General features: G+C 33.4%; 2 protein-coding genes across 3 annotated transcripts; both read right to left on the reverse strand.

The window, feature by feature from the left end:
- Positions 1-43: 43 nt before the first annotated feature.
- On the reverse strand, positions 44-8,298 carry LOC111367088 (ribonuclease J-like). The gene is made up of 11 exons (XM_022987798.1): positions 7,989-8,298; positions 7,258-7,495; positions 6,791-6,914; positions 4,917-4,973; positions 4,172-4,363; positions 3,998-4,075; positions 3,032-3,214; positions 2,853-2,933; positions 1,913-1,978; positions 1,687-1,779; positions 44-199 (listed from the first exon to the last, which is right to left on the reverse strand). Exons 1-11 carry the CDS (start codon positions 8,095-8,097, stop codon positions 56-58), a joined length of 1,365 nt encoding a protein of 454 aa, XP_022843566.1. The 5' UTR covers positions 8,098-8,298; the 3' UTR covers positions 44-55.
- A 603-nt stretch (positions 8,299-8,901) lies between these two features.
- LOC111367087 (probable inactive leucine-rich repeat receptor-like protein kinase At3g03770) lies at positions 8,902-13,408 on the reverse strand. Of its 2 annotated transcripts, none has more exons than XM_022987797.1 (7): positions 11,303-13,408; positions 11,086-11,201; positions 10,570-10,813; positions 10,212-10,423; positions 10,065-10,087; positions 9,859-9,970; positions 8,902-9,334 (listed from the first exon to the last, which is right to left on the reverse strand). In XM_022987797.1, the coding sequence occupies exons 1-7, from the start codon at positions 12,747-12,749 to the stop codon at positions 9,122-9,124; spliced, it is 2,367 nt and encodes a 788-aa protein (XP_022843565.1). In that variant the 5' UTR covers positions 12,750-13,408; the 3' UTR covers positions 8,902-9,121. The 2 variants fall into 2 exon arrangements, with proteins under 2 accessions (XP_022843565.1, XP_022843564.1); XM_022987796.1 differs by having other exon boundaries at positions 11,086-11,219; positions 11,303-13,407.
- Between the last annotated feature and the right edge of the window lie 2,621 nt (positions 13,409-16,029).

Genomic DNA, 16,029 nt, shown 5'->3' on the forward strand with positions numbered 1-16,029 from the left:
TATGCTCACAGCATTAAACTACAAAAACACCAAAGTTCAGCATATCTGAAAACAGCTAATCGAAGTATCTTACCAATTCATCACGATAGGCATGACCAGATGTATGCAGCTGCTCATTCCTGCCCATGACTATTGTCGATCCAATTTCTGATATGCGGTTCAGCATTTTCATTACTCTAGTCTCATTACCAGGGATCACCTATAATGTAAAGTTTATAAGCAACTATGATATCCATCAAGTGAACTGCAGTGAATCTAAATCATGAATAATCATCGAAGGAATAGAAAGTTTTGAAAAATTAGGGAAATCTGCAATAGAGCCATTATTAACTATAATGGGGAGGATATAAAGAAATTTGAATGATGACACTGGTGCATTTGAATTATTCTTGGGAAAAATGTGCATAGATAGAAATAAGGAATTGATGTTCAGGATCATTACCATGTGTAATGTTGAACCACTTTATATAAAAGCTTAAGTTGTTAGATCGAGCCAAATGGTTATTACCTAAGCCCCAGTTTGTTTCCCATTCTTTCCTTTTTAAAATGAAAAATATGATCGTTATCCATTACATTAAACCATCAAATTTGAATTTATATCTCTTGTGTGAGGTCCGTAACAGCTATATTTTTCATTCTCATTCTTCAAAAAATGAGAAACAAACGAGAGCTACCTATTATCTTCAACATGTTCCCTCACACATGGGCGGGATTCAAAATGTTCCCTATCAAAACCTAACACGTAGTAAACTCATTTTAAATGGTTGACGGTGAGACTTAAACTCAATATCTTTACTGCTGTGACACCATGTTGAACCACCAATTCTAAAAGCTTAAATTGTTAGAATGGACCAAATGTTATCGTTTAAATTTTACCTTTCACCTGCAATATCGCAATTGCATATTATATGTGCTATGTATCGATATTGAAAAAATAAATAAGTATGTTTTTAGTTATATAAATACTAGAAACAGAAAATCATTTTTTTGTGTGCGTGCATTGCACACATGCAAACAAGTATTTACTGTGGTCGTAATTGTCATTTCACATTATTTGCACATTATCCAATCTGTAGTATTCTGGCCTATGTCTTCATGTATGGCCTCTAAACTCGTTTCGATATAAGATCTAACATGCGAGCCCGAGTTTTATTTTGTCACAGGCTCCAGCAATGACAATGCAACTATAGTTCTTAATCAGTAAGTTACATGTTCTGAACTATGCTACTTGCTTGTTTCTAAATCCTTGAATTATTTTGAGAAAAATTATAATTGAAATAAAAGTTTTGTAAACATAAAAGCATGCCATCTCCATTAGATCTATATGGTGCATATAAAAATATGGTGTGTATAAAAGTATTTAAAACAAATTTCTAATCATGAGGATAAGCTACAAAATATCAAAAACTTTTAATATATATTGAGATTGATTATTCAGCTCAATAAGCCACTCAAGTTGCTCAAGCATTTGGTCAGGTAAAGCATGCCCAAGCTGGAGCATCTAAAAAATGCATCAGCTCTCATCATTCTTATCACAGAGTATGTTTTAATGACTTTGAAACTTCAGTGAATGAATAAACTGTAAATTCATGAGCTTGGTTGATCAACATAAATTTTGTTAGTGGTACTAGGAGTTTTCCTTTTAGGAGGTTCGTTTAAGACAAACCCAGTTTCAAGATCCATTACCTTTGCAGAATATAAGATCATGTCTTCTTTGTTCAGCCTGAGAGAATGACTACTTCCATGGGATGCAAGATTCAATGCAGCGCGTGGTTCTGCCTGATACAATAGAACACTCGATCACATGCTAGTCTCAACATACTGAAAAAATCACAGTTGTAAAAAGGCAATTGGAGAAGGTAATAATGTCATTAAAGTACATGATATGATATAATGCTTCATGGTAACTTACTTGAGAACCAGTGGTGACGATAAGCAAATCCTTAGGGGCGTAGGCATCAATATCTTCCACTTTCACCTGTACACAAGAGCTACATAAAGAAGTGTACAGAAATGGTAATAGAATGCCATTAAAGTACATGATATGGAGGAGGAAGCAGCCTGCATATATTCCTGAACACTCAATCTTCCTTTCAAGGGTAAGATGAGAAAGGGGAAACAATGTAGATATCAAATGCCGGGAACACCAAACCATGTTAATGAAAAAGAAGTAAAAATATGTAGAAATCTACATTAGAAAACTTAATTCTGCACATGAAGGCATCAAGGATAAATACTTGGAAGTGTTTAAACTTTTGATACATAGAATGCTTCAAGACACTTCTCCCATAAAAAGATTATCAATTGGAATATGAATTATTCCATAGATGCCATAGTTTACAATTACATTAGTGTAAGCCCTGTTGTAGAAAGATGTAAACGATTCCTTACCAATGATGTGAAAATCAAATATGTAGAATATTCCTTGCTGATTTTTTGCTGAGCAGAAGGCTAGGTTTTTGCATATTAGCTAGCGATTTTTCCTGTCATTCGCTGTATTATTAATGGTAGATTTTTCTATTTTAGATAGATGATAAATTAGGATGGGATATATTCTATTATTAATCTACTAAAATCATGCTCCAGCAGACTGCATAATTGACTATAAAGCTACGAATCTCCTATGCATTTTTCACAAGTCAACAAGAATTATTCTAATCTTCCACAAAATCTGATTTCTTTATTAACCATTACTTTTACATAGATAAAACACTAAATTCAACTGCTAAGATCTCGACATTTTTCTCTCTCTGAATTGCAAGGAATATGATTATAAAAATAAAACAGTCACCTAATTAAATCCCATTGAGTAGAGAAAGTCATCAAATAAGATGGGTGTCGATAGTAATTACCAGAGTTGATGGATCAATGGGTGCCTTTCCATCTTTCCATGCAGCATCTAGATATGTCCTTAATGACATACCAACAAATACCTAAAACAGTGATGACCACGTTATGTGTCTCTTGAAGTTTCGAGATGACTCTTTTAAACAAAGATTGACATTACAATTCACAAAACTAGAAAGCATACCAGCTTTCTGCCAGTCAAATCAGCTGCAGCTTTCACACTTCCAAGACGATGAATATTTGATGCAAATTGAGTAGTAATAACTCTTCCTTGGCAAGCTGAAATATTCCTCAACAATGAATCTGCAACAACTGTTTCACTAATTGTCCTTCCTGGTGAGAGTATATTTGTTGAATCGCTCATCATCTGAAAATTATCGTAAATTTGTAATTATTGAAATGCATTTTGTGTTCTGAAGAAGATTTCAAAGGTAAACAGAAACCCACAATATATCACAATTTAGAAAAATATGATGGTCAACAATTAATTTTCCACCCAGGTAATTATCATACCTAAAACAACTTATGATCTTCAAGCTTGGGACAATTAAGAAGACAAGTATGAGTGACACAGTTCATGCTTCTCAACACTATAACCACATTTAGCATTACATATTAAGCCTTTTCCCCTTCATTTCCCTGTTTAATCTGTTCCAGCAACTAGGCTATGTCGGTCAATTTTGAATGCATTTTTAGTTCTTATCGGTCATCCTAAACATTTAGACCATTTTGCTCATCCTATAAAAAGCTCACTAGTGTTTCCTTCACAAACCTTTGCAATCAACTAATTAATACAAAATATTTAATGGTTAATTTCAATATCCACTTCATTACACTCAATGTTATCCAGCCAAGAAGCATTCAGCTTTTGTAGCATAAACTGGAAATATAGAATGAGTGGCCTTATGATAGTTAAGACGTCTTGCTCATGTTTCTTAAGGTTATCACGAAATATCGGCCAAACATAACAGTAATTGCATGATCCAGTTGCACTCATGTTCCACTAAGATGGAATTTTCCTGTCAACACGTCATTGGGTAAGATGCCTGTTGAAATACCATTTTTCATGTATAGATATACAGATAACGCCTATATCAAGAATAACTGACATTGAAAGGGGATATCAATAAACACAAATTTTAGGGCTCACCAAAGATACTCCTTCTCTTGAGAGTTCTTCTAGGGCCTCACGGTCAAAAGTTCTCCCATCCAGTGGTGACTCGTCTATCTGTCAAAGGAAAAATACTTGTGCAGATCATAGACAGATTATAGATACGAGACTAAAGCATACAAAAGCAAAGAAATAAATATATGAAAAAAATACCTTCCAGTCCCCCGTATGAAGAATAGTACCATCAGCACAGCGTAAAACCAACCCAGAACAATCAGGAATAGAATGTGTGACCGCAATTGGTTCAATTTCAAATGGCCCCGCGACAAATTTTCTCCGTGTCTTAAATACTTTAAGTCTAGATGGGACGAAGATCCCAAACTCCTTCAATCGCTTCTTAATAAGCTGTTTAGAAAAAGGAAAAAAAAAAAAAAAAAAAAGGAAACGGTTATCCACCTTTTACAACACGCAGCAAAATGTTAAGGTGCTTACATGATCAGGAACATCAAGAATGTATCAACAATAATGCACATCCTATACCTCAAAAAAATGGTAGAACTGGGGTTGCTCCCCAATACATAATTATGTAGAACATTTCCAATATTCTTTCAATTTCCAAAATTTCATGTCTTGTCGGGTAAGGTAATAGCTATTTACGTTATTTGGATTTCAAATGCAATGATGAGTAAGATAGGACTTCTCTGAATTCTTGAGGATGTTTGAGAAGTGTTTATCAACCAATTAAATTATAAATAGATAGAAATGAGAGGTGGATAAGTGGGCTGTATTTATGGATCCTTTGAAATATGTTAATAAAAAGTAGATTAAGCATTTATAAACAATTTATAAACATGAGCAAAACATATATTTAACAGCGTATTAATCATGCCAGCACAGAATAAACAGTGTGAAATGTAAACAAGATATTCAAGTAACTGATCAAACCATAACGACAAACCTCCATTGTGAAGGATGAAGCAAATATTGGTGTATGAGAATCCAGAGCCGGAATGACCTGTTTAAATGGAATCAAACAAGTGAGCATATAATTGATAATCTGAGACTAAAAAAGGAGAATTATGAATTTAGAATGAAACATTAAGAAAAAAGTAAAGTTCCACAAGTACTTGTGGTAACAAAAATAATATATACTGACAAAAAGAACAGGAAAATTGATATGTCTCTATGACACATAAAAATGTTGGATTCTCTAATCATGAAAGTTTGAGAATATACGGGCTCAGGAAAATACACAAATGGAATTATTTTACTAACTTTCCAAATGGTAAAATTATTTTTATAATAGCAGGGAGATTGATGCAAAACATCAGACACATATCCCCTAATATTGTCCAAGTAGTAAGTATCCAATATGACAAAAAGTATGAAGAGTTTATGTAACACTAATACACCTTGAGAATAGAAGTTAGAACAGAAATAGAGACTCTCAACATGAAAGTAGGAAGTCGTCTGAGGACAAGTTCTCATTACAGGCTAGAAGATGTTATCTTTAATTTATAGCTAGATATTAGAAATTCTTGGATCCTATGTAAATTAAAGAAATGGCAGTAGTATTATTGTTTTTCTAAATATACAAACTGAAACATCTTAGAGGTGATTGGTTTAGTGCTTAAAAGTTTGATTCCTCTTCTTATACGGAGTGTAGGCAACGCCTAATGGTTAAGTACTCAACTTGATTAAGAGTATTCGATAACATTTAAGTGGTACTGCTTTCTAGCTAAAAATCAGTTCACTATCCTATGCACTTCTGGTATTAAAGTGGATCAATCATAGAATGGTAAATTTCAAGTGTGCATGTTAATGGTAAATTTTGAATGGGAGTGTGTTTTTAGAAACAGAGACACATCACTTGTAAGTTATAACTAAATAATACCATATTTAGAAAATATACCACACTCCCACTCAAAAAATATAGGTGTAGTAGACATACAAGCATGTAGAATATTTCATATAAAATGATAGCATAATATACTCGTACACTATATCATTAATAATGAAAAGAAAGTTTGTTTGTATTTTTTCATTATCTGGTAAATTCAATAGTTTGAAACTGAATTTCTAACCAAACAATTCTTCATATTGAAAATTCAGTATTTCAATCATCGCTTATTCAGAAATCAGTCAATGTTTAGTCAGTTCTTAGATTTCAGTAGCATCAAACAGCCTTATTTGATAAGTAAATGAGGATGAGATGTACCACAAAGTAAATGGAAGATATTTAAGACTTGCACTGTAGCAGCAATACTAAATACTAATCTCCACTAGCAATTGTCTTCATATCACTATATTCTCAAATTTTCTTTTTCTTTTTCTTTTATTCTTTACAGTAACAGCTAGTATGTAATTGCACATCGCCCTAGACTAATTCCAAATATGATAGCCAGAAATCGGACTTACCCCACATCCAAAGAGAGACAATGGCGAACACTGATAAGCTTTTGAGGACCAGATTTCAATTTGTTTCAGTTGATCAATATGCATCAAAGAGATTCTATTCTAAATAGATTGCTCATATGATTGACTAATGAATGATTTCAAACCATCAACGAAACTTATAGAAGCCTTTAGAAACTGAATTTAAGATAGGAAGACTTAAGCCCAAGGGGAAAGGCAAAACAACAGTAAAAAGTTATGAAATGCGCAGAGAAGACTCTATGTGCCCTTCTTTCCACAGCACATTTATACCTCTTCACTTTCTTCAAGAAAGTATTTCAAGAAGAGAAAGCATGTAAAAGAATCTCCCACTGAATTTATATAGTTTATATGTCATTATAAAGAATAAGATTTTCGAGAAACAGATGGAAAATTTACCCAAGGCAACGCACCAATGTGGTCTTCATGACCATGGGTGATAACAACAGCTTCAATTTTGTGGCTCCATTTCTTGATAAACGTTGTATCAGGTATAATCTTCTGGACACCAAGCTCATCGTAGCTGGAGTACATAATCCGTGAGTTAAGAATGAATAAAGGATAAAGGAACTAAATTAACAAAATTATGTACTAGAATGGGAGGAAAAAGCTAAATTGGTGCATCTTCCAACCCAACTTTCAGTTTTGAGTGTTTGACACAATTGATAATGTCAGGCTAGGGAATTTTTCTCATCGACCAGTTTTCATTATACAAACAAATGCTCTTCAGTATGCTTTTCAAACAACGATGCTGAAGCAAAACAAAAGCAAAAGAGCTTCTTTACCTAGCGGATACTGATACTAAACAACAGCTAAGGTACTCAACATTTGAAAGATCCAAGTACACCAAATTTATAAGAACTTACTCTGGAAACATCACACCAGCATCAATCAAAATGTACCGATCATAATTCCCTACCAGCATGCAATTCATCCCAATTTCTCCTAGACCACCAATCGGTAATATGCGTAATGGAGGGCCATGGGACCCTTCATAAAACTGCTCCATCTTGCGTTTAACTGAATCTTCCATGCTCTTTCCAGGTCCTTCTTTTCTTCCAGACCGTCTACGTGGTACTCTGGAGCCACTGGAACCCCGTGAACCTGCACAGAGCGATAATCAACCATCTAATCTACAAATTAATCAACTTACAAAGGTCCAATGAAAATTTATATATGCATCAAGCAACTACTTTGAAAACCAATTAGGCTCAGAATAGAAAAAAACGTAATATATCAAATTTTTCATGGAAAAGGTAGGAAAATATCGGGAAAAAGCGATTAATAACACTCTCAGCAACTACTCAATGCTAAAAAAAATTATTTGTTCATCATACGATTTTATTAACTAAACAAGAACATATGAAAGAACAAAACATTTATGATTTTTCCACTAATTTTTAATTCCAATTTAATTACTCCCAAAATGTCTGCATATTGTGACAAGAAAATGAGTTAACAAATTCCTTTTAGCAACATGAACAGGAAAATAACAAGAAAACACAAAGCCCATAAAAAAGAAAGAACTTTATATGGTACCATATCATATTCGACAGCAAATAAACAAAATTTACTGAGGGTATTGTATATTGCATACTCTTTGCGGGGGACGAAGGCGTACAGCAAGAAAAGAAGCATCTTCTAGGTTTTGGTTGACACCAAAAAAACTTGTTAGTGCATAGTGAAGTCGCACTCAAAGCAGCCATCCTAATGTATAGATGCAAATAATGTGTTTGTATATCTATATCTTCATATAAAGCTCATAAAATTTGGGGGCAAAAAAAAAAAGGAAGCTGGGGTTTGAAATTTAATCCCAGAAAAATTATTTAGCGTGTGTTTGTGCGTGTTTTTGCAAAGGTTTAAGAAAGGGAAGCAAAGAGCAAGAAGATTGCTTTGTAAAGTGAAAGGGTAAAATATCTATCTTATCCAACATAAGAGATCATGGTCCCAAAATAAAACGCGATATCTCTCATTCAAGGTGAAGTGCGAGTTTAGTTTCTCAGAGAGTCGTGTTGTTGTACTTTGTATCATTTGAATAGAATTTAGTATATTCTTTTCTTTATTCTCTAAATCTCTTTTCGAGTATGATAGTGAACTTTATATTGAAAAAGGTAGTACAATGTTTAACAAGAATTGTGCAATTAGATTGTAAGTAGCTATCTTCGATGTTATATTTCATTTCTCACGAGAAAAAGATTGTTAAAACTTTTCTTCTCGTATCTTATTTCTACACATAAAATAAAAATGGGATTCTCATGCTTACTAGAAGCTAGAAAAGAAAAAATGGCAACATATGAAGAGTATTTTATAAGAAAATACGGTCTATAGAGCATATCAAAAAACGAAAAGAGACAGAGACAGAAAAACAATATATTCTCTTATTTCTCGAATAACCTACTTTAGTGATAAATTATTTTGGAGCCTCAAGCTTTGTTAGAGTGAGATTCTTGTTCCTTAGATATACTTTTGCATATTGCATTGTAGATAAATAGCGGAAGACTACTTTAGGGTTCATCTATGAATCTAAAAAATAATATTGAAACCACATGTTCTGCTCATTATTTCTTTTGTTACTTCCAAAATAGCCAATGAAATCACTGACATGTGCACAAATCAAGAAACTACAGCAAAATGGCTTAATTGAGATGAAAACAAGCGAAATGGCATTGAACAAATAACCAACTGGTATTTTATGCACCCAAAAAATAGAAAGGTAAGAATTATTTGAGTTCAAGATCTTTGTTCTCCATCTGCAGTTGATTGAACTTGGGCTGCATACTGCAAGTTCCAAAGAACATCCTCGAAAGATGGATGAGTCGAGGATTCGGGAGAAACACATTTGTTCGCTATGGATATGATAATCGATAGAGATTCTTGAGAGCAAGACATGAGTACAGAAGGGTCAACAATTCGCCTCTGGCCACTAGGAGTACCTAAAAAAACCTGCAAAATGTAGAAGTAAATATCTAGATATTCCGAAAAAGTTAAATGCAGATTGGATGGACAAGCTAGAAAACATAAATTGAGTGTTCGGGTTCGTAAATTGAAGGGAATCAGTGCTTAAAACAATGCAAGGACGACAAAGGAGAATGAACTTCTCTAGACAAAGATAAACAAATGTAAAAGTACTCTTCTGGAGAGCAAGTACCAAACCAAGCATATTTGGTTTTAAAAAAAAACCCAAACCAAGCATATCTGGGGCAAAAAAAATAGGGGGAGTTCTTTAAAAGTAACTTTAAGCTTAACCAAACATGATCTAACAGATCCTCAACTATGACCACTTGCAATGCTCTCTTCAAAAACTTTAAACGAGAATCAAGAACTTTCTACACTTCCATTTTTAACAAACGGGTTTCTGTTCTTCCGTTGTTTATAGATAGAAATTCAGGGAATTATTATTTAACAGTCTCTGCTTTTGAATATATTCTACGCTGCGTACATTGTGTGCTATATGGAAAATCTGTTACCATCTCATTAAGCAAAAATGTCTCGTTTCTCGCTGAGAATGAAGGACCAATTAGCGAGTGGAGTAATATCAGTCCGAAGCTATAAACATCATCCTCCATTCTCTTTATATGCCTGCAAACGCATCACCAGAAAGGAAAAGGTTATATCGTATGCGCATTAATCTACTCTTGTTGCAATGATTCATTGATCTGAGGGAACTCAGTACCAGGATTTAAGGCCTCCTTCTGCCTAACAACCAAAAAAACCAGAAATAATAGTTAGTCGCCCACAAGATTTTAATTTTTTCATTCTTTATACTGTCTAGTAGCATCTAATCCACCTTACCAAACCAGTGAGGCATTAAAATACATACCTTGTGCTCGTCACTCTCTTGGACTACAATTGACAGTCCATAATCACTCAGCTTTCCCATCTGATGCTGATTCAGCAATATATTGTTGGCCTTCAATCGATTATTGAAGAAACCGGGAATAATTCCAGTGTGGAGAAAATGCACAGCCTTGGCAACACCAATTAGAATTGCCAGTCTGTCGGACCATTTTAGTATCTTCTCGGGATTAATTTCTGCATAGATAATAGAGTAAGATTCAGTCGAGAACCATAAAACATCAATTTCTGCCTCTATTTTTATCAGTTAAAAGATTAGAAATATTTCAATGTTAGTAATCACAGATATCTAAAACAAACTTCTTTGACAGTGCTATCCTCACCCGAAAGACGAGCTTGATAATTCCCATTGGGTACATATTCGTATATGAGGTAGACATCGTTTACACCAGATTCATCCTTTCCTTCATTCTGGATGCAGTGCCCCAAGAGGCAAACTAAATGAGGATGCCGGAGCTTAGCCAGCAAATCGAGTCTTAGTTTGAGATTTCGAATGGTGTATCTTTTTGACACAGTTAGGCACCGTATAGCTACTTGAGTCCCGTTTTCCAGTCTTCCTTTGTACATCTGAGAAGGAAACCATGAGATACATTAGTCCAAAGGCCAATGCGTATATATGCTAATGATATATTAAATGCTTCTTTCGTTTTGAAGGTGCCAATTTTCATTGCTAACACAGTGCATGATTGGTATGTAGGATTTTACAGCAGTGGACACTAGAATACATAAGATTTTTGGCGTCTTTTTGTTCCTTAATACTGTCCATCACTGATCATTCCACCTTGCCAAATAAGCCACTAAATCATAACTATGAAAATAAAACTAAGAGAAGTTTATACCTTTCCTGTCGAACCTTCACCCATCAAGGTGGACTTATCAAAATTATTTGTGGCAGCCTTTAGCTCGTCCAATGAAAACAGGCGATGTGCGGGTGTACCTTGTGAGTCTAACTTTGCTGCATCAGAAATAAACCCTAACGGAACAAAGGAGGAAGCTAAAATAGGCTCATCAAGTACAACAAAATGCAGATATCAAGAAAGTTGAGTGATGACTTACTAGCATTTGTTAAAAGCTCAGAAGTGAACCCCGTGACAGAATTATCTTGCACTGACTTATGCAATAAATGCTGCTCCGATGTCCCTCGAGGACAATATTGTCGACACAAAACAAGAAATCCATAGGCCAAAAGCCCCATAATAACAATAACTCCAACAATGACACCAATTAATACTCCCAAATTTTTCCCTTCCGATTTTTTCTTCTCTTCATGGGGTTCTGCACAATATGTTTCTGGATGCTGATGACTAAGATCAATCGACAGGCAATTACCTCCATACTTTATACCTCTAGTTTTTATCACAGAGCTCAAGCAGGAAGGCAGTAGACCTGTCAATTTATTGTTTGAGATATCGACTGACCCAAGCTTAGCGCCACAACTCAAGCGCATAGGAAGTGACCCACTTAACACATTTGACGCCAAGTTTAAAGATATTATACCAGGCAACGAAAAAAGTCCTGCAGGAGGTGTCCCTTTAAGGGTATTGAAAGAAAGGTCAATTTGCTGAAGCTGATTCAGTTGACCATATTGCTGAGGAATTCTCCCAGAAAAGGAGTTGTTGTTTAACAGAATTGTTTTCAGTCCTTTCGGCATATTTGGAAGTTCTGAGTCAAACTTGTTTTCGCTTAAATCCAGCCATTGTAGGCTCGATAAGGTACTAAGATTCGGTAACTTCCCGGAAATTGCATTGTTTGACAAAACAATAGCTGTTAAAGTGGTAATCCTTCTTATTGAAGATGGCAATGAGCCACTCAAAAGATTGTTCCTCAAACTTAAACTAGTAAAATTCGAAAACGAATCAAACCAATCAGGAAAAGTTCCATTCAAGAAATTCCCATCCAGTTTAACAATCTGAAGTTGACCAATTCTTGAAAGTGTTTGAGGAATAGAACCATATAGAAAATTCCAACTCAAATCCAAGTATTCAAGTGATTGCAATCTATGAATTTTATCAGGGATTGAACCCCAAATGCCTAATGATACCAAACTAAGGGATTTCAATCTATTTAGTCTAGAAAGGGTAGCTACAAGAGAATCCATGGAGAAATTTTGAGACAAAGTTCCATCCGAAACTCGAAATTCATTAAAATTACTAACCCTTTTTTGCTCATCACCAAAGATTACGATCCCAGTAACCAAATTGTTTTGACAAGTTATGTTCACCTGAGGGGTTGACAGATAACAGAAATCTGTGCTAGTATTGAGCCATAAATCTAACTGTTTAGGGTACTCTAATTGCTTCCTTAGCTGCAAAAGTACTTGGGTTTGGGAGGATTGTAGTTCATAGGTTCCCAAAACCAAGAAACTTAATGAAAAACAGATAAATGTCAAGAATCTTGAGCATTCCATGGACTTGTAAATGAATAACTTAATTAAAAACTGAAAATCCAACAAAAAATTTGTTGTGCAAGGTTGTTCATTAAGCTGATTCAAGATCCATCTCATCAAGAAAATTTCATAAGAATTACAAAACTAGGTGAAAATGACATTTCTAGAATCCCACAGAAATATGAAAAGAAACAGTTATAGTTTCATGAAGAGAAGCTCATAACTGCATTAGAAATGACACATTCTGAAAAAAAACCCACGAAAGAGATACCACAGATGGAAACAAATTGTAGTCCAAGGTTGTTCAAAAAGCGGATTCAAGATCCACTTCATCAAGAAAATATCAAGAAAGGTACAAAGCTTGGTGAAAATGACCCACAAAAAATAACCTGCAGATTTAAATAAAAGATCAAGAAAAGTACAAAACTTGGCGAATATGAGGATTTGCAGAAGTGGGCTACCCAGAAAGCTGGTTCAAGATTCAGAACAAGATCAACCGAAGCTGGAACAAGAGCAAAGCCGAAAAAAATAAGTGAAAAGAAGCAATTACAAAGTGGAGAATAAGGTTGTGTTTTGGTTGTAGAATCTTAAAAAATGTGAATTCAGAGCTCTTGAAGAATTTAATATTAGTGGGGTGTGTAACTCTTTCTTGAAAATTGAGAGATATTGGTATAATAATGGATTGGCAAGTGGGATCTTCAGAGGACAAGTTGGAGGTTGATAGTAAATTACTATATACTGCCATTGCCATGTTTCCCTTAGCGATGAGGGCTGGTAACAGAAGAGTGAAATACTGAAATATAAGAGAATCCATGCCAACTGCCATCATAATATGGAAAATGGTGATTATGTTCCCATCACTTTTTTTTTTTTTTAAATACGTTATATTTTAATACCATCAAAATTATTAATTTTTATTTATTATCAAGTTTATATTTTTATTTTATTTCTTCTTATTTTTATTTTTAACATTTTATTGATAAAAAATCTTACCCTTTAGCATGATTTTCGTTCAAAAATATTGTTAACGTAATTTAGATTAAGGTTAATATTCAATCGTAATTTTATATTGTTACTTGTTTTGCTTATTTAAAAATACAATAGGCAAATCAATTTTTTGTCTCTATCTTAAAAATAATAATGATAATAAAATAAAATGAAAATTGAAAGAGAAATAATAATCAGAAACACTTTATGTTAATTTGAAAATAAGAATATGATGAAAAAAGTTTGAGACGTACATTTGATAATATGTAAAGATTATTAAAATTTGTGGTGTGAATATATTTAGCCTATGAAAAATGATCAAATTGTTGTATTTCAAAATTGGGAATAAAGATTGTGGGATAAAAAAAATTAGGAAACATTTCATTATTAGTTTTTAATCCTCGGTCTGTGCAGCAACTAGCAAGTTAGTCCTTGATATTTAAAAAGGAATAAGTCGAATTTAATTTTTTATTAATAGTTATATAATTAGTTTTCTTAATTGGAAAACATTCATAGCGAGGTTAACTGATTTGAAGCTCCATATCCGATTGATTACACTTAAAACCGAAATGCAATTGAGGGTTTTGTGCTTTAAGTTGAATTTTGTCTAAGGCCTTGTTTGACAACTATAATTTGAGAAAACAATGTTTTAAATAATCATTCTTCGGAGAGCATGTGGTTAAAAAAATAGTAAAAAATTTCAGGTTTACGTATTAACTATTTTACTATGTGAATGTATGATTGAAAATGAATATATAGAAGTAATATTTTTTAAATGATGATTGATATAATGTTACTACTCTTGAATCGAGAAGAAAGTATGTCCGGAGAAATAATTTTTTATAAAATTAACTAATTGCTTATGCTATTATAATAAATATTGAGACTTGAAACTAATTTAAAACTTGGACAATAATGAAGCAGCCAATAATTGTTAGGTCGCTAAAAAGTGAAAGTCGGTTAAAATATAGAAAAAAAATTTGAGTATATATGAAGAATATTTTAATGTGAGAATGTTTGGTTAAAAATGAGTTTGAAAGAAAAAAAAAAGTTTTAAAAGGATGATTATAAAACGGGAGTTGAATACCCCCACTAAAAAAGTTAACTCGATTTAAATCACATATTATTTGATAAATATTTGCATGGAAACTTAAATAATTTTCTACTTCTAACAACACATTCTCCAACATTTACTATTATAAAAGTCATTTTCAACGAGAGGATGAGGTTCAAATGTGAACTTAATTTCAGTAATGGTCACTGGAGTTCAAGTAAAATTTCAAACTGGTCGCTAAAGTATTTGTGTAATACATCGTCGCTTATAGCAATTTAGGATTTTAAAATTGAATATGATGTATTTTCACGAATTGCCTTTTATATATATATATATATATAATGATTGTGGGCTAAAGTTCAATTATAATTAGTGACCATTTAATTATTAAAGTAAAATAATATTATATATTTAATCACATCTGTAGTGGCATCCACTTCAAATTGCATCCACTTCAAATTTTAAGTCGACTCGTTAAGACTTGACATTGACTAACTACCATTGTGTACATATAGTGAAATGATCTTAATTTGAAGTGGATGCCACTACAGATGTGAATAATAAATTAGAGGGAAATGAAATAATGTTACTTATGTAATTTTATATATTTTGAGAGGTCGGTAACGTCAGTTGTGGACCTTTAATGAATAAGCCAAACCTAATATTCGATTTGACATATCGAATTAAATAATCTATGTTCAATTATATAGTTTAATGTGTTGGAAAAATAATTAGTTGCAGCGGTGATCAGAACAATATAATGCAAAAATATAAAACTTATCGATCGAGTCTCGTGACAGCACGATGTCCTAAAGTGAAATTGCCCGTCAATAATTGCTGTGACCTCCGTGGACAATCACTCCTAGGATACAACGATCGTAAACCACTTATGCAGCAATCACGAATGGTTTTTCTAGAACTCTCAATTGTACTCCAGAATAGGTATAAAAACCCGAATATAAGAAATTCACAATATGAAAAGAGTGATTGATTCTATTTTATTTTTGTGTGTCTTTTCCCAAAGCAAGATATGGGTTTATATAGGCAAGATGGTAGTAACAGTTTTCACCATGTTAATGCAGAATTTTAATGACTGAGTAGTGGGTGTTTTAATGGCAGTTAGTGGGTTGTTACAAAAACAAACAGTCATAAAATACTGGCTAGTTTTACCCATTAAATAATGAAGAAAAAAAATATATTTATTTTAGTCAAGGAAGCCCAAGAGCCCAAGGCCCCAAGGCCCAAATCAAGACATTTTAATATTTGCGTGGGGAGTGATTCGAACCCCTGACGTCCCACACAAATGTCACATTTCCCACCACTTTGGCACTTTATCTAATTTGATTATTTCTTTCA

Source organism: Olea europaea, chromosome 18 (assembly GCF_002742605.1).
Source record: "Olea europaea var. sylvestris chromosome 18, O_europaea_v1, whole genome shotgun sequence".
NCBI lineage: Eukaryota > Viridiplantae > Streptophyta > Magnoliopsida > Lamiales > Oleaceae > Olea > Olea europaea.